This window comes from Nyctibius grandis, chromosome 31, assembly GCF_013368605.1.
Source record: "Nyctibius grandis isolate bNycGra1 chromosome 31, bNycGra1.pri, whole genome shotgun sequence".
NCBI classification, from domain to species: Eukaryota; Metazoa; Chordata; class Aves; order Nyctibiiformes; family Nyctibiidae; genus Nyctibius; species Nyctibius grandis.
This window is the reverse complement of record NC_090688.1, coordinates 2,824,511-2,841,636: the sequence shown is the minus strand read 5'-3', so window position 1 is coordinate 2,841,636 and position 17,126 is coordinate 2,824,511. Positions and strand designations below refer to the sequence as shown.

At 64.9% G+C, this 17,126-nt stretch overlaps 2 protein-coding genes across 5 annotated transcripts; one reads left to right on the top strand and one right to left on the bottom strand.

Moving 5' to 3' along the window:
* Positions 1-454: 454 nt before the first annotated feature.
* On the top strand, positions 455-3,318 carry LOC137674773 (perilipin-3-like). Of its 2 annotated transcripts, none has more exons than XM_068420489.1 (8): positions 455-499; positions 690-753; positions 891-1,086; positions 1,527-1,609; positions 1,692-1,989; positions 2,137-2,327; positions 2,411-2,533; positions 2,693-3,318. In XM_068420489.1, exons 2-8 carry the CDS (start codon positions 697-699, stop codon positions 3,032-3,034), a joined length of 1,290 nt encoding a protein of 429 aa, XP_068276590.1. In that variant the 5' UTR covers positions 455-499; positions 690-696; the 3' UTR covers positions 3,035-3,318. The 2 variants fall into 2 exon arrangements, with proteins under 2 accessions (XP_068276590.1, XP_068276589.1); XM_068420488.1 differs by having other exon boundaries at positions 2,690-3,318.
* Positions 3,319-4,748: 1,430 nt separating this feature from the next.
* On the bottom strand, positions 4,749-15,625 carry HDGFL2 (HDGF like 2). Of its 3 annotated transcripts, none has more exons than XM_068420484.1 (16): positions 15,497-15,625; positions 12,683-12,759; positions 12,462-12,600; positions 10,567-10,746; positions 10,036-10,152; positions 9,795-9,866; positions 9,419-9,566; positions 9,071-9,146; positions 8,689-8,974; positions 8,013-8,107; positions 7,439-7,509; positions 6,995-7,065; positions 6,467-6,568; positions 6,155-6,368; positions 5,360-5,483; positions 4,749-5,170 (listed from the first exon to the last, which is right to left on the bottom strand). In XM_068420484.1, the coding sequence occupies exons 1-16, from the start codon at positions 15,566-15,568 to the stop codon at positions 5,065-5,067; spliced, it is 1,950 nt and encodes a 649-aa protein (XP_068276585.1). In that variant the 5' UTR covers positions 15,569-15,625; the 3' UTR covers positions 4,749-5,064. The 3 variants fall into 3 exon arrangements, with proteins under 3 accessions (XP_068276585.1, XP_068276586.1, XP_068276588.1); XM_068420485.1 differs by having other exon boundaries at positions 4,749-5,167; XM_068420487.1 differs by having other exon boundaries at positions 8,013-8,101.
* Between the last annotated feature and the right edge of the window lie 1,501 nt (positions 15,626-17,126).

The following is a 17,126-nucleotide window of genomic DNA, read 5'->3' as shown; positions in this document are numbered from 1 at the left end:
GGGGGATCCCCGACGCTGCGGGCGCAGCGTGGCCACGGCACCCAGCGGGGTGGCACCGGTCCATCCTCCTGCCACTGGCACCCACTGGGACCAGTCTGGCCTCCACTGGGCAAGTTGGGGTGGGGAGGGGGGACACTGGGGGATCCCACTGAGGGGAGAGTGGGTTTTGGGGGGGGTCGGTGCGGCCTGGCTTGGGGGATCCTGGTCCTGGGAGGGGGGGGTCGGGTCCCGGGGGGGATCCGGTTCTGGGGGTATCAGTTAAGTCCTGTACCGGTGGGATCGGTGCAGCCCGGCCCGGGGGATCCGGTCCCGGGTGGGTCCCGGTCGGGGCCGCCGCAGCCCGGGGCCGCGCCGCTCCTGGCACGTCGGTGCTCCCGGACCGCCCCGGGCCGGCCCCGGCGGGGCGGGCCCCGGTCACATGCGCTCGGGGCCGGGCTCCGGGGCTATAAAGGGCGGGGGGGCGGGAGCGGGGCGAGCCCGGAGTCGAGAGAGTTCTACGGTGAGTGCGGTCCCGGTCCCGGTCCCGGTCCCGGTCCCGGTCCCGGTCCCGGTCCCGGTCCCGGTCCCGGTCCCGGTCCTCCCCTGTTCTGGGGGGTCCCAACCGGCTGGGGGGGGATAACGGGGTTCCCCCATCCTGGGGGGGTGTTGGGGGGCTCTGACACCCCTCCCGGTCCCGTTGCCCCCCCCAGCCCCGCCATGGCCACCAGCGAGCCCGGGGCGGCGCAGCCCAAGGCCGAGGAGCAGCAGCAACAGGTCAGTGGGGACAAGGGGGGGTGTCCCCTGCTGGGGGTTCTCCTGCCCTTGGGTGGGCTTGGAGGGTCCTTGCAGTACCCCAAAGCCCTCCTCGGGGGTGGTTGGGGGTCCATCACCCCCCCCACGCTCACCCACAGAGCATCGGGACGCGGGTGGCCAGCCTGCCCCTGGTGAGCTCGGCCTACGGCATGGTGTCCACCGCCTACACCTCCACCAAGGACAGCCACCCCTACGTCAGGTCCGTGTGCGACGCCGCCGAGAAGGGGGTGAAGACGCTGACGGCGGCGGCGGTCAGTGGGGCCCAGCCCATCCTCACCAAGCTGGAGCCGCAGAGTGAGTGGGGCTGGGGTGGAGGGGCAGCACCCCGTGAGTTTTGGGGTGCCACAAAACTGGCCCTGGCAGAGCTCTCGCAAGGCAGCAGGGTAGGAGTGAGCTGGTTTCATATCTCAAGTTTATTTTGCCAATGAATGTGCATGGAAAGGGCTGGAGAAGCTGGAGGAGAAGCTGGAGGGGGCAGCACCCCATGAATTTTGGGGTACCCCAAAAACTGGCCCTGTCAGAGCTCTCACAAGGCAGCAGGATGGGGAAAAGCTCTTTTCTCATCTCTGGTTTCCACCACCACCAAATACACCTGCAAAGGGCTGGAGAAGCTGGAGGAGAAGCTGGGGAGGGGGCAGTACCCCATGAGTTTTAGGGTACCCCAAAAGCCGCCCCAGCAGAGCTCTCACAAGGCAGCAGAATATTAACAAACCCACTTGTTTTCTCCTCTTCAGTTTCCACCGCCAACGAATACGCCTGCAAAGGGCTGGATAAGCTGGAGGAGAAGCTGCCCATCCTGCAGCAGCCCCCGGAGAAGGTAGTGAGGTGGGGTGGGGTGGGCAAACACATTCGGGGTCCCCCCTAAGTGCTGCTTAACAGAGGGTTGTTCCCCCCACCAGCTCATCTCGGACACCAAGCAGCTGGTGACCTCCACGGTGACGGGGGCCAGGGATGTCCTGACCAGCACCGTGGCTGGGGCCAAGGACGCGGTGACCAGCAGGGTGACGGGTGTGATGGACATGACCAAAGGGGCCGTGCAGGGCGGCGTGGAGCTGACCAAGTCGGCGGTGAGCAGCGGCGTCAGCACCGTCATGGGCTCCACCGTGGGTCAGATGGTGGTGAGTGGGATGGGCTCCATGCTGGAGAAGTCGGAGGAGCTGGTGGACCATTACCTGCCCATGACGGATGAGGAGCTGGGTAAGAAGCTGATCACAACCCCCCGGAGATGTGTCCTGGGCTGGGGGTCCCCTTGGAGAGGGGTGGGTAGAACCTGGGCAGGGCGTTGCTGGCTCTACCCAGGGTTGGGTGGTGGTGGGGCCACCTCAGCAGCTCCTCTCCCCCCAGCCAAGCTGGCCACAGCCGTGGAGGGCTTCGAGATGGAGCAGCAGAAGCAGCAGCAGAGCTACTTCGTCCGCCTGGGCTCCCTCTCGGCCAAGCTGCGGCACCGAGCCCTCCAGCACTCGCTGGGCAAGCTGCAGAGCGCCCGCCGCAGCAGCCAGGACGTGCTGGCCCAGCTCCAGCGCACCCTCGACCTGGTAGGACCCGTCCCCATGTGTCCCCCTATGCCACCCTGAGGCTGCGGCAGAGCACCCAGCCCAGGCTCTGCCTCTCCTCCCAGGTGGAGAACCTCAAACAAGGCATGGACCAGAAGCTGCAGGGAGGGCAGGAGAAGCTGCAGCAGATGTGGCTGGAGTGGAGCAAGAAGCAACCGGGCGGGGGCAAGGACCTGGTGCCACCAGAGGTAGGTGGAGAGCAGGAGGTCCCTGGGGTCACCCGGTGTGTCCCCCCCACCCCTCCTCACCCCCTGGTGCCACCAGAGGTAGGTGGAGAGCAGGGGGTCCCTGGGGTCACCTGGTGTGTCCCCCCCACCCCTCCTCACCCCCTTGTCCCCCCGCAGCAGGTGGAGTCGGGCACGCTGGCCATGCTGCAGGGCTTGACCCAGCAGCTCCAGAGCTCCTGCCAGCCCTTGGTCTCCAGCCTCCAGGGCCTCCCCGCCAGCATCCAGGACAAGGCGGGGCAGGTCCGGCAGAACGTGGAGGAGCTCCGGGCTGCCCTCGCCTCCGCCGCCTCCCTCCAGGACGTGACGGGCAGCGTGCTGGCCCAAGCCCGTGCCCACGCCACCAAAGCTCGCCAGCTCATGGATGAGCTGGTGGAGCACGTGGCCCACAACACGCCCCTCACCTGGCTCGTGGGACCCTTCGCCCCCTCGGGCCAGCGCTTGGTGGACCTGGAGATGAAGTAGCATCCTCTGGGGTGGGGTGATGGTGGTGTCCTCCCCCCCCACCCAAGCCTAACTCGGAGCATCTACTAACCCCTGCCTGACCCACCTTGCCTTAACCTTCGTGCCTGCCTGCGTGGGGACCCCTCCTGCCTGCCCCCCGCGCAGCTCTGTCCCTTGTCACCTGCGCCAGGGACGTGCAGCAAAGTGCCTTGGTTCCCCCAAGTGCCTCCTGGGGTCACCTCCAGCCCTTGTCCCCTCGTCCTCGGTGCCTTCAAGCAATAAACTATGGTTAGTTTTGCACTGGACTGAGGCGTCTTCTGGGAGGGTGGGGGGAACAGGGGACCAAGGTGGCATCAGGGTCACCACGGCTGCGTCCTATCCCAAGCAGGGGCTCAGGGGAGCTGCTGGGCTGCGGGACACCTTGGCAGGGCTGCGGCGAGCCCAGCGCGGCCCGGTCGAGCTCTGCCGTGCCCTCAGCCAGGCCGGGTCCGCGCAGCAGCTCCTGGGGACCATGGTGGTCCAGGGACGTGAGGTGGTAGCCCAGGTGTGGCAGGTGCTGGTGGCATTCCTGCTCCAGCACCTGCTGGTGCCGTGGCTGGAGGATGCCGCTGAAGGAGCCGGCCCAGCCCCAGCACCCACCAACCCCCCACACCCCGAACTCTAGGGGTGCCCCCACCTCCACCAGCCACAGCCGCCCCCTCCCCGCGCCACGGGAGGGGCCTCAGTGGCACCACAAAACTCTGCTCACGTTCACGTCTGTGTCTTGGCCTTATTCCGTGTCCCCCCGCCCTGGTGCTCCCATCTGCGACAGCCCCAGGCAATGGGGGAGTTGGGGGGGTCCCCAATCCCCCTTTAAACCCCCCACCCCGGACCCAGGGTGACATCCCGAGGTGGGGGCTCACACAAGCCCCTCGCTGGGGTGATGCAGGGTTTAACCAGCCCCTCCTGGGGCACGGTGACGTGTCCCCACCATGTCCCCATCCACCTTCCCCATCTCTCCCCACCCCCAGGCTGGGGCTGAGCCCCCAGCCCCACATCAGGCCCCCATCTCCCCCCCCCTCCACCTCCCGCTTCCCGGCAGTCGGGCAAGAGGCACGCGGGGCTTTTTGTCTTTTTTTAGGGGGGTTTTATTTGGGTTTTGTTTACGGAGAGCTGGCGGGTGAACTCAGCCCTGGAAATAAAAAATAACCCTCTCCCCAAGGGCAGAGTTACGGCAACAGCCGCCTCAAAGCGGGGTCGGGGCATCCTCCACCCCAGCACGAAGGCAGCTGGTTGAGCCGGGAACGTCTTTACTTTACACGTACAAAAAGCTTCAGGTTTTTGCAGAAGAGCACCCAAAGGTGCTGCCTGGCCCAAGGCAGGGTGCTGCCACGCTCCACTCCCTCCCTGGCCCCAAGAGGAGAGAGAAGACATCATTTTTACTGTTTTGAACCCAAAAGCTGGTGCCCAGCCCTGCTGTCTCCCCCGGAGCCGAGGGACCTGGCTCCAGCAGCCGCCTCTGCCCGGAGAGAGGATGATGGTGGGGAAGGGGGCTCAGAGAAGCCCCCGTGGGCAAGGCAGAGTCCCCCTCCTCTCCCCAGGGCCTGACAGGGACACCCATGGGTGCCTGAACCTGGCTCGTCAGGAAGGAGGGGACCAGTGGGGGGGTTTCCAGGCCCAGCCCGCGGCAGGCGGCTGCTCCTGCCCTGCCCTCGTCCCCGTCAGCGACGCCCCAAGAACCAGACACGAGGGCTCCTTGTGTTTTTCATTAAAAAAACCCTTTATATTCATTTCATGGCGGTTGAAATCACAAGAAATTAGGTGGGAGGGAAAAACCAAAAATAACGAAAAGAAAAAAAACAAAACAGAAAAAAAAAAGAGGGGACAAGTACAGACAACCAGCACGGCCCCCCCCCGTCGGTGCTCTCGCGGGGCTGGGGGCACAGGACAAGACCAGGACATCAGCTACTGTGTGACTTAGTGAAGTAACTCAAGCAGGGCACGAGGCAGAAGCCAGGCTCCTTTCGCAGCCCCTCCATCTCCATCTCCTCCTCGGGCCGGGAGCTGCTTCCTCAGCTCTCCTCCTCCTCCTCCTCCTCCTCCTCAGCCTCTGCCTCTCCCCGAGCTCTCTCCCGCTCGGGCCCGGCTCGCTCGGCCTTGGCATAGTCCTGCACGCTGCTGGGGGGAGCACAGGCAGCTCAGCGAGCGTTTCCCCTGCCCCTTTGCCCTCCCCTGCCCACAGCAGCCCCTCTCCCACCCCCCAGGATCCTTCCCAAGCCCTGAGACCCCCCCCCAGATCATCCACAGGAGAGCCCAGCAGATGGAGGGGAGCTGCCGAGCCCCCCGCTCTGCCCCTCGCACGCTCACTTGTTGTGGGTCTCCTCGGCGGGCCCCTCCGGCTCCCCGGCATCCAGCCCTTGGCTCTTGTCCTTCTCCTCTGTGCCCTCCGCTTTTTGGGACAGGGATTCACCATTCACAGGCCCCGACAAGTCTGAAGGGAAGAGAGAGGCTCAGACACCCCCGTCCCCCCTACCCTGACCCATGAGGGGCTGGGAAACCGAGGACCTGTGGCCACAGGTTGTCCCCATCCAGCCAAGGGACATCCAGCCAAGACCGAGGGGAGCCCAGGTCTGGTCTGCCCCCAAAACCTCCATCCCCCAAGCCCCGGGGCAGGCGTCAGAGCGGATTTTCCCCACCAGCTCCTCGGGGAAGGCTCTTGCAGCATCACCCAGGCAGGGACCTGGCTACGAGGGTGGAAGATCCCAGTCACCAGCCGCCTGCGCAAGAGCCGGAGCCAGCGGCCAAGGACATCTCCGCATTCCTCTGTCTCCCCGGTGCCTTGGACCAGCGCAGAGGCTGGCAGCGAGGAGCCGTCCTGGCCCCAAAATCAGCCCAGATACACCCAAAGCCAGGGCGTGGGCGGCGAGGTTTGCCCTCTGCCCTCGCTGCCGCCAGCATGTGATACCCAGCCCCTTCGCGCTCCTTAAACAAGGGACTGGAGGTGCCACATGTGGCTGCCGAGCCCCTCCACACCCCTGTTCGTGTCCCTGGTCCCTGGTGGGACATGCTGTGTCCCCATTCGTGTCCCCAGCAGGACACGCCGTGCCCCGAGAAGGGTCCCGGGCTCGCAGGGAACCGCCCCGGGAGGCGCAGGAGCGTTACCAGCATTCGTCTCCTCTTCCCCCTTCTCACTCCGCGCGTCCCCTCCCGACAGCTTCTCCTGGCCCTTCTCCGCCTCCCCCTTGTCCTTCTCAGGCCCGGCTTTGTTGGCTTTCTGGAGCGCCTCCATCTTTGGTCCCAGGACGCGCGACTTCAAGCGGGTGTAGACCTCGGCAGCTTTCTCCATCACGTCCTTGTTCGCTTTATAGCGACGGATCTGCACCGGGAAGAGGGAGGAGGGACGCCCTTAGGGCTGGGGTGGCCCACACCGGCTCCTCGCTCGCCCCCAGGCAGGGACCCAGCCCTCTGCCCTACCTTTTTCAGCGTAGCCACCACATCGGTGTGTTTCTGGAGGATGTGAGAGGTGACCTGGAGCGTGCCCAGCTCCTCGAGCGCATTCAGACACCGCTTGATGTCCTGCAAGGATGGCACCAAGATCAGAAGCTGCCTGCAAGTCCCTCTGCGGGAAGGCGGACAAACTGGGGGTCTGGGGGGGTGCCTCCATCTGCCAAAGCTTTGTGGGATTTATGGTCAAGCTCTGGATCTTGTCTCAAGGAAGAAGCCCAGCCCTGCAGCCCTCCACCCCCAAATCCACTAGCCCAGTTCAGCTACGCTTGCCCCAGTGAGAGGGCAGGCACCCCCCGGCCACGGGGACAGGGGAAACCCCCTCTGCCAGCTCCCTGCGGGCAGCCAGGGCAGCGCTGCGTGGAGCACGGTCCCCTAATGCCACCCCAAAAGGCAAGAGGAGGCTCAGCCAGGCTGAGCACCCCCAGCCATCGCAGCTGGCCAAGGCCACGGCGAGCGGGGACGTCCCAGGCCAGGCCAACGCTCCCGGGCACTCACCGGGTTATCCACCTTCAGGGCAAACTTGATCTCGCTGTGAAGTTTCTGAAGTTTCTCTTCCACTGTGGGCTCTGGAGCAGCAAAAGAGAGACAGGGCGAGGTATGAGGCCACCGGAGAGCACGGCACTGCCCAGAGCCTGGGGCCTCTCCCCACAGCGAGGGTTTGGTTTCCTCCTACATCTCCAAGGTCACACACAGCCCCGGGGGCCTCTCTGAAGAGGATGGGTTGGGGGTGTGCCAAGATGGGGAGGGGATGTACGTAGGGAAGCTCCACTGGCTCTGCACACCCTGGAAATACTGACACGACACCGGGACCACAGAGGTGCTGGGAAGGGCCCCAGCACAACCACAGCGATCCCTGTGGGAAACATCCCTTCCCTGGGATGGGGGAACCAACCCTGGATCCCTTCTCCCCTCCCTGACAGCAAGCAACAGCTCGCTCACCCTTTTTCTTCTCCATCCTCCTCTCAGGGATCAGGTCAGATTTCTTCCGGCCTCGTTCCACTTTCAAAGGTCTGTGGGAGGAAAAGGGAAGAGGTAAGATCGCTCAGGTGAAACCACACGCTTGTCACCGGGCTAGCAAGAAGGGTGATGGCACACGTCGGCGCATCTCCCCGGCCTGCCCGAGGGCAGGAGCCAGGCAGCAGAGCCCTGCCACGCTCCACCCACGCCTTCACACACATCTCCCAGCCCGCAGGCAGACGGGAGCCCTGAGACAGCAGCTCCCCCATGCCCCCGCTCCCCAGGACTGCAGGAGGGCAGAGCCCCACAGCGATACCCCAAGATCTTCCCCTGCGAGATGGAAAACACCAGGGAAGCTCAGGCTGGTGCCCCCCAACACCTCCTCCAGCCCCTCCAGCTCTAGGAGATGAGGGGAGGAAAGAGCCCAGCCCCTCCACAGGCACTGCTGGCCCCGGGGCACCTCCACGGGAGCCCCATCCCCACCCCGGGCAGCAGCAGAGGAACAGCCCTGTCCCCAGAGGAAGAAAGCACCAAGGTGGGGAGGGGAGATGCTGACTTGTTCCGTGGTTTCTCCTCTGCTCGGCCCCTCTTCTCCTTCTGATTCGGTTTCCTTGACAACTCCGAGGGCTGCTTCTTCGCCGGCTTCTTTACCTTGGAGGAGAGAACAATGCAGGCGAGAGCGGCAGAGCCCTCCCCGCTGCGGGAGGGAGATAGTGCCAGGGCACAGCCAGCACCCAGCACACTGCTGCTGCAGGGTGCTGTGGGTGCAGGGGCATCCCCTGCACGGGGTAAAGAAGGGACTCGGGGCGCAGCAGCTCCGAAAGGAAATATCCTGGTACCCGAAGCGGCCCACCCAGCCCGCAGCACCCAACCAGCAGACCCACACGTCCCTCCAGACCTCAAGGTCTGGGACTCGCCAGGCTACCAGGGCGATCTGGGGCAGCGTGGCTCCTAACAGCCCTCTGCCACCCTCCCAGGCTCCAGGGGGAGGGAGAGCATCACGGGGATGCGAGACCCACAGTGGGATGGGGTGTCCTGGGCCAGGGACGAGCTCCTGTTCACGAGGCACGGACATGCCTATGGACACAACGTGTCCCCGTGCTCCGTGGGCTGCCCCAGGGTGACACAAGACAAGAGACAGCGGGTCCCTGCCGCTCCCGGAGGTCCCTGCTGACCTGACCCGGAGGGTGGGCTGTCTGCTTGTCCCCAGCTCCCCACGGCTCCGTACTCACCTCTTTCTCCAGCTCCAGCTCGGAGTCCGAGGAGGACGCGGCCTTGGCCCGCCCTTTCCGACCCTTTTTGGCCACTTCATCCTCGGCGCTGCTGTCTGAGTCCGAGTGCATCTCCTCGCTCTTCTCCGCTTTCTCCTTCCTCTTCTCTTTCTCCTCCTTCTCCTGCTCTCGGAGTCGACGGATCTCTTCCTCCTGCTCCCTCTTCCTCTTCTCCTCCAGCTCCCGCCGTCGTTCCTCATCTCGCCTCTTCCACTCGCTGATGCGGTCCACGTCGCTGTCACTATCGCTGCAAGGAACAGAGCACGCTCGGACCCCGTGTCCAGGGGAGGGGGGCGACCCTCCAGCCCAGCCCCGAGGGTCACAGTGTCCCAGCTGATGTCACCTGTCACTGCTGGAGCTGGTTGGGACACGCTCAGGCTTCGGTTTCCTGCCACGGGGCTTGGGAGGGGGTTTTTCAGCTGCAAGACAAGGGGGAGATGTTTAGCAGGAGCCCTGGTTGTCCCCCTCATTAAACCAGCCCCAAATCGGGGCTGTTCAGATACGGCTGGAAGGTGTCCACCGCAGCAGACCCCGGAGCCTCAGGAGCCCCCAGCCTCACGCGCTCTCCAACCCGAGGAAGCCAGCAGTGGCCCAGCAGTGGCCCAGCAGTGGCCCAGCAGTGGCCCAGCAGTGGCCCAGCAGTGGCCCAGCAGTGGCCCAGCAGCAGCAGAAGCAGCTCCCTCGGGGTTACCTGGCTTCCTGCCGCGCGGAGGCTTCTTCACAGACACATCCGAGTCCGAATCGGAGTTGGAGTCCGACTTGGTCATGTCCACAGTCGCGTTTCCCATCTCCGAATCCGAGTCCACTTTGGAGTCCGAGTCAGAGCCAGACTCCACTTTCTGCGGGCACAGAGCGGGGTTGGACTGAGGGGTGGCAGTGGCTCAGCAGCGTGCCCCACAACGCAGCAGCACGGGGCACAACGAGGTCACCAAAGTCCCTCCTAGCACTGAACCTACCCCCAGCCCCTGGCAGAGCCCTGCCACCCCCTGCTCCCCCTGCCACAGCACGGACCCCAGGCTCCTCTCTGGATTCCCTCCCGCTGCACTGCAGACTAAGGGGTCTTTTACCTTCTTCTTCCTCCCCGCTGCCGGCATCCTCCGGGGAGCTCTGGCCACCGGCTTCTTCTCGGGAGTGAAGTCCTGGAGGAAAACACAGATAGGAAGAAATGAGGAACAGTCTCACAATGGTTTCAGAAGCCTGTCAAGTCCCCTCAAGCCACTGCCCCCCCAGATAGCGATGCTCTTCCTGCAGCCCTTTACCCCCCTCCCCCACCAGCTTCCACACAAACGTATCCCAAAACCTTCTCACCTGGTCACTGTTTTTTTCCGACTCAGAAGACGTTTCCGAGTTCTCCTCTTCCGTCAGGGAGGGGCTGCCCTGATCCAGGTCACTGGAGGATTTCCGAGGCCGTTTTGCCACCGGCATCTGACACACGAGGAGTGACAAGGTGAGAGCAGCCCGCTCCCCCTCTGCCCACAACAAACCCAACGCTTGCTGGGAAGAGGCTTCGCCCAACTCTTCCCACATGCCCTCAGAAACGATCTGCAGCTCCTGCTTCTCCTCCGGGCTGCAAACCACAGCAGGGCTTGGCCATCTCACCATCTCACAGACAACGTGAGACAGCTGCGAGACCCCCAAACATGCGCTTGAACCCCATGTCCCACCGGAGGATCCAGAGGGAGTTGGTTTCTTCCCCACCTCCTGCCACGCTGGGTTTGTCACGCTGCACGGTGGATGAAGGCTGCAGCTCAGCGGTGGACCCAAGGACCGTGTCAGTGTCCCCCTGACCAGGCCACCCTCCCGTCCCCGCTGCGTGGGACCCCCTCAGCCCACACTCACTTTCATAGCCAGCGGTTTTCGCTTGAGCCCGCTGTGGTCACTGCCTCGATCCGAGTCTTCGTCGCTCTCCATCTTCTCTGTGGCGACCGCAGCCATGGCAGCATCTTCCTCATCGTCACCTGCGTCGCTGCCCCCCATCGGGTCGTTCTCGGGAACGTCGCTGTCCGAGGAGCTCGCGGGCTAAAGACAGCGGGGACGAGAGTTGTGTTATTGCCCCGCGGGGCCTGCAGCACGCTGGGGGGAGGGGAGAAGGGGCACGACAGGGTGATGAGCGATGGAGAGCAGCGCTGAGCAGAGGCGTGCGTGCAGAGCAGCGTGGGCAGCCCCCAGCCCGGCACAGAACCCTTCAGCACGGCTCTGGGGCACAAGGACAACGCGACCAGCCCTTCAACGAGGACGCTCAGTCGACCCCCTTCTAAATCCCCCTGCACCCCCTTCCCAAGGCCCCTCACTCACCACCCCGAGACCACCAGCAACACCTTCCCTCTGGTCCCCCAGCTCGGCTTCCACCCGCTGCTGCCGCCTCACTCCCCTCTCCCCCCATCCCTAGGCCCTACCCAAGATCCCCGGAGAAGCCTAGACCTGACAGCCCCTCCGGGGTGAGCAGACCCCAGCCCTCCTCTGCTCTAACGGCGCCAGACAAGCGGGGCTGGGTGGTTCGGTTCAGCCCCTCCTCCTGCATCACGGAGCAGCCATTCTCCTTCGGTGCACAGGCCACCAGCCCTCGACTCAGGTCAGGCCTCTTCCTTCTCAGATGGCTTCACCTTCCACATGGGAAAGGTCCACAGGAGGAGTCCAGTGTGGTGGTCACCGCTCTTCCCAGCTGGGATCTCCTGTGTCCTGTTCCCTCACTCCCACGGAGGGAAGGTCTCCTGGCTTCTCACCAGCCCATCATGAGGTTCTTCACACAAGGATGTTGCACTCAAGGGGTTTCCTAGAGACGAGATTCTTCCACTGCTGGAGCCTTCCTGCCGGAAAGCCTCTCATCATCCTTGACTGCTCCTGGCACCTCCTTCATTTCGGTCACAAAACCAAAAAAGACCTCTCCTTCAGTCTCTTCTTCTCCTCCAGGCATTTTGACCCCAAGACACAGCTGGCGTTGGTGAACCCTCAGCCCTGCTGGGGCCATTGGCGTCACCTCGGTCCCTCAGTCAGAGCCGGCCCTTCACCAACAGGTTTCTTACCCCCGCTGGGAGTTCACGGTGGAGTCCCTGGACAAACCATCACCAACCTCCCGCCCAACAAGCTGAAGTTGTTCTCCAGGTTTTCAAACATCTCCGTGGTCTCACCTCACCCTACATCTGCGGTCTTGGGTCCGACCATCTCCCACAGCTACTCAAACCACATCCTCCCTCCTCCGCTGGCAGCAGCACAGCCAGGGGGACTCATTCCCTACCTCTAGAGCACCTTGTAGCTCACCTTAAAAACCTTCCTCTGGCTCTCCAGCCCAATGGCCTATGAAGCTGCTTTGGACGCCGCCTTTGAAGATCATGATACAATAAATTGTATCACACAACTACGGTTACGAAACGCCCACGCAAGCAATGGGATGAAGAGGGGGACTGCCCAACGCCCCACACGCAGCTCCAAGAGCCAGGGACGAGCAAACCTCAAGTTCTCACTCTGACAACGAAATCCTGGTTCCCCCTTGAAGATGGGGCAAAGGCATCTTCCTCCAGAGGAGGAGGAGGGCTGACTCCCTCAGGAAGGGAGAGGGCAGGGAAGGGAAAGCACTTCAACCCCGAGAAAGCCGCTGTGCGAGCTGGAAGCGTGTAGGCACCGTAGCAATGAGAAGCAGAAATAAAGGAGGAGAGCGACTCGGAGGAGAGGAGAGCTGGAGGCGCCGGAGCCCCGCGTCCTCGCTGCCCCCCCGCCAACGCGAGGCCCGCACTCACCGCAGGGGCACTGTAACTGGCGTGAGGGTTGTTCTGGATTTCCCACAATCCCTCGTTGAAGCCTTTCCTCTTGTTTGGTTTCCCGTATTTGTCTTTATATTTTTCGTAAAGGAAAAGATCTTTAGGGCCCAAGAAGGCGCTGGAGAGAAACAAAGCAGAGGTGAGCCCCGGAGCAAAGGCAGCGGGGCGAAGCGCGGCGAGGGGAGCGAGGCAGCGCTTACGTCTCATGGGTGCCGAAGAAGAAGATGGGGTACTTGTTCGGTGGGGGTTTCACGGCGCCGTCCGCGATGTCATCGATCTGAAAGGAAACCCAAAGCAGGAGGTGGTCAGAGAGAGCGGCTTGAGCACGTCCTCTGCGAGGCACGTCAGCCCCGGCTAGCAGCGTCGGCACCCGCACCCGCTTGGAGGCAAGCACGGCAAGGAAGCACCCAGACGGGGACCTCGCTACGCACGAGAGTCCCACTGCGGCGTCGGGGGCCCGGCGGGATCTCTAGAAGAGTAACAGAAGGGATCCGGCACGGACGCTCTACGGCTAGAGCTCGGCGCGAGGTCATCTCTCCACGCCCGGGGCAACGCGGGCCTTGTGCTACTCCCCAGAGACCCATCGCACGGGTGGGGGACGCCCGAGGGAAGCCCCCTCCAGCCCGGGGTGGGGGGTGATTGCTCCAACGGGGCAGCCTGAGGGTCCTTCCTGGCTGGAGACCGGCCGCAGGACAAGCCCCGCTGCCAGCGGGACGCGGCAGCCACCCCGTCTTCTTCCCACGCGCCGGCTCGGGCGCCCGTCTGTCTGCTCCACGTGGTCTGGGCTGCGAGCAGAGCTGCAGGCGGGAGCCTCGGGGTGCTGGGGAGGTCTTCGGGGCAGGGGGGAGCCTTCCCCAAAAGAGCAAGCGAGCTAAAGCAGGAGGGGCTGCAGCCACCGGCAGCGGGGACGGCGGGGATGGCATCCTAGATCTCCCGGCGTGGTGCAGCCAAGCATCGTCGTCTCCGGCCCCCTCAGCCTCCCCGGTACCTGCCGGCCCCGATCCCACACGGTTTCCACCTGCCAGTCTCTTCCCGTCGGACATTTTCGAGCGGACGAACCCGCCTCGCCCTCGGCTGCCGCCAGGGACCACCGCAGACCCCGTCCGAGCCCCCCAGCCGCCTCACGCTCCCCTCACCAGCAAGTCCTACGCCAGCCCCAGCTCTGCCCGCTCCTCCGGGCACCACCACGGCACAACGCTGTCACCCGGCCAGCGGGACCAGCCGTCCCCTGCCACGCACGCTCCATCACCCCATCCACACCCCCAGAACTGCACCAGCACCTTCTGACCCTGCACCTCACCAGCGCTCAGCCACAGCCCCCGGCACGCGTCACACCCAGGCACTGTCCCCAGCGACTGTGTCCCCCTCCCCGCCAAGGGACACAGCCCTGGACCCCTGCTCTGTCCCCTCACAACGGGGGACAGAGGGTGGATGACGTCCAGGTGGGGAGTTGGGAAGGGGAATGGAGGTCTCCGGAGGGGCAGGGTCCTGCTGGGCAGTGGGAGGATGAAGATGAGGATGGAGGGCAGGACTCCTCTGGGGTGCTGGGGCAGGGGGTGGGCTGTAAGGGACACCCCCATGGGTCCCCCTCCTCCTGGGGGAGGGAGAGAGGGACCCCAGGGCAGGGGTCCCAGTGGGTGAAGCAGGGCCAAGGCCCCGTGCGATTACCCCAGGGGGGTCAGGGTCCCCCCTGGGGGCAGGGAAAGGGAGGGCTCAGGGTGCCACTGGGGACCTGGGTCCTCCTGCACAGGGTTGTCAAACCCAGGGGTCCCCCAGGTCCCCCCCATCCCTGGCCAGGCATAGGCACCAGTGTGGGATCCCCCATTTCTCCCTCGGTGTGGGTGCCAGTACGGGACCCCCAGCCTGGTGTGGGATCCCCTCCCAGTCCAGGTGCCAGCATGGGACTCCAATTCCAGTCCCAGACCCCTGTCCCAGTCTGGGTTTCTCCATCCTGGTAGAGGTGCCAACATGGCACCCCCCTCCCGGATCAAACCCCAGTGCCGGTACGGGTGCTGGGGTGGGACCCCCCATCCCAGTACAGGACCCCATCACGGTACTGGGCTCCCATCCCGAATGGGTGCCCGTAGGGGATCTCCACCCCCGTACGGCTGCTGACATGGGGTCCTCTATTCCAGTACAAGACACCCCATTCCCATACCAGGTCCGCATCCCAGTATGGGTGCTGGAATGGGACCGGACAGGGCAGCCTGTACTGGTACCAGGTCCCCATCCTGGTACAGGTACCGGTGCAAGAGCTCCCACCCTGGTATGGGATGTCCCATCCCAGTATCGGTGCTGGGATAGGTCCCTCATGCCAGCACCAGGTCCACATCCTGGGACAGATACCGGTATGGGTCCCCCATCCTGGTACGGGACACCCCATGCCTGTACCGAGTCCCCATCCCAGTATGGCACCTCCCATCCCGTTATGGGATGCTCCACACCAGTACCAGGTCCCCATCCCACTATGGGTGCTGTTACGGGCTCCCCATCTCAGTATGGGTGCTGGGACAGGTCCTTCATGCCGGTACTGCATCCCCTTCCCAGGACAGATACTGGTATGGGTCCCCCATCCCGGTATGGGACACCCCATGCCAGTACCGGGTCCCCATCCCAGTACGGGTGCCGTTACGGGCTCCCCATCCCAGTACGGGTGCCGTTACGGGCTCCCCATCCCAGTACGGGTACTGGTAAAGGTCCCTCATGCCGCTACCGGGCCTCCATCCCGGGACAGGTCCTGGTACCAGGTCCCCCATCCCGGTACGGGACACCCCACGCCGGTACCGGGTCCCCATCCCGGGATGGGTACCGTTATGGCATCTCCATCCCGGTACGGGCCCCCAGCACCGGGACAGGAGCCGGTATGTGCCCCCATCCCGGTACCGGCCCCTCATCCCGGTGCAGGATCCCCATCCCATCCCATCCCATCCCACCCCGGCCCGGCCCGGCTCGGCCATGCGCCCCCCCGCCCCGGTGCGCCCCCCCGCCGGCGCGGCGCGGCCCCGCGGGCTCACCCGGGCCGGCCAGTGCGGGTAGCCCTTCATCTTGGCGAAGACCAGGTCCCCGGGCTTGAAGCTGTGCGGCATGGCGGCCGCGGGCGGGCGGCGGCGGAGGCCCAGGCCGCGGCAGCACCGGGCGGCGGGCGGCGGCGGCCCGGCCCGCAGGATGTCCCGCCCCGGCCCGCGGCGACAGCTCTCGTTGGCTCGGCGCCGCGTCGCTCTGCTGCCTCGTCCAATAGGAGCGAGACGAGGGCACGGCGGGATAACGGGATTGGACCGCGCCGCCAGAGGCGCCGAAAAGGGGGCGCTGAGGGGCGGGGCCAGAGGGGGCGGGGCCCGGGCTGGGGGGGCTGCGAGGGACGGGCTGGGGCCGGGGGGGGTCAGGGCTGTGGGGAGGGGGACAGGGGTATAGGGAGGGGGACAGGGCTACAGGGGGGGCAATAGGGCTATAGGGAGGGGGACAGGGCTATATGGTGTGGGTCAAGGCTATAGGGAGAGGGACACTGCTATAGGGAGGGGGACAAGGCTATGGGGAGGGGTCAGGGCTATAGGGTGAGGGTCACAGCTACAGCGAGGGCAACAGGGCTATAGGGTGGGGGTCAAGGCTATAGGGAGGGGGACAGGGCTATAGGGAGGGGGACAGGGCTGTGGGGAGGGGGACAGGGCTGTGGGGAGGGGGACAGGGCTATAGGGTGGGGGGCAGGGGCTGTGGGGTGAGGGACAGGGCTATAGGGTGGGGGTCACGGCTACAGGGAGGGCAACAGGGCTATAGGGAGAGGGCTGTGGGGTGGGTTGAGCTGCCGGGTCAGTGGCTGTAGGGACACGGGGGACCTTCGGGGGGGTTTGCACCCGAGGGTGAGCTCTGACCCTGCCACGTCCACTGCCACCACCTCACCCCAGCCCAGCCTGGGGACGCGGCTCCGTCGCTGCACGGGCTCGGCTGAAAACCCACCAGAATCGGCCGGTGCCGCAGCCGGGGGCTCCTTCCCCTGGGGCTGGGGGTCGTCCTGGTGGGACTGGGCCCTGCCTGGTTTGGGGGGGTGGGGGGTGTCCCTGGGACAAGGACAGGGCCACCAGTGAGAGCCGCCTGGGCGCAGCAGTGGGGGTCGGTGTTAGACCCACTTTGCCTACCTGTGCTCTTAAACCTTGACCTTGGTCCAGCTAAGCCGGAGTAAAAGGGTGGTAGGAGCCTGCCTGGAGCTTGCTCAGTTGTTAAACCTGGTTTTAACCCAGTCTGGCTTCACCTCGAGGTCATGGGAATGGACACGGCTGGCTGCCTGTGCCGGGGTGGAAACGGCAGGAGCCCGGCGGGTACAAAACACAAACCACGCTCGGGGTGGGGGGAAATGATTTACAGGGCGATGGTGGCCCCGGGGGAAGGCGAGCAGGGACCAACTTGATGATCTGAAAAGGCTTTTCCGATCTGGACGATTCCGTGAACCACGGGCAGTGTCCAGTGTGTGGGTGGCAGCACGGTGGGGCTGAATTCCTGCGGGCTTGAGGGAGGGAATTCATGAATCGGGGGTGTCGGGGAGCAGGCGGGTCCTGGGGGGGACGCGTTTCTCCAGGTCACCCTGCAAGTGAGCGCTCGCTCTTGCCGGGCTGTGCCGTATCCCGGGCTGTGCCATACCCCGGGCTGTGCCGT

Coding starts and splice junctions, on each gene's coding strand:
- LOC137674773 (XM_068420488.1), top strand. CDS start 697: ATGGCCACCAGCGAGCCCGGGGCGGCGCAGCCCAAGGCCGAGGAGCAG. Junction 754..890: donor CCGAGGAGCAGCAGCAACAG/GTCAGTGGGGAC, acceptor GCTCACCCACAG/AGCATCGGGACGCGGGTGGC. Junction 1,087..1,526: donor CACCAAGCTGGAGCCGCAGA/GTGAGTGGGGCT, acceptor TCTCCTCTTCAG/TTTCCACCGCCAACGAATAC.
- HDGFL2 (XM_068420484.1), bottom strand. CDS start 15,568: ATGCCGCACAGCTTCAAGCCCGGGGACCTGGTCTTCGCCAAGATGAAG. Junction 8,108..8,688: donor AGCTGGAGCTGGAGAAAGAG/GTGAGTACGGAG, acceptor CTCTCCTCCAAG/GTAAAGAAGCCGGCGAAGAA. Junction 5,484..6,154: donor GGAAGAGGAGACGAATGCTG/GTAACGCTCCTG, acceptor TCTTCCCTTCAG/ACTTGTCGGGGCCTGTGAAT.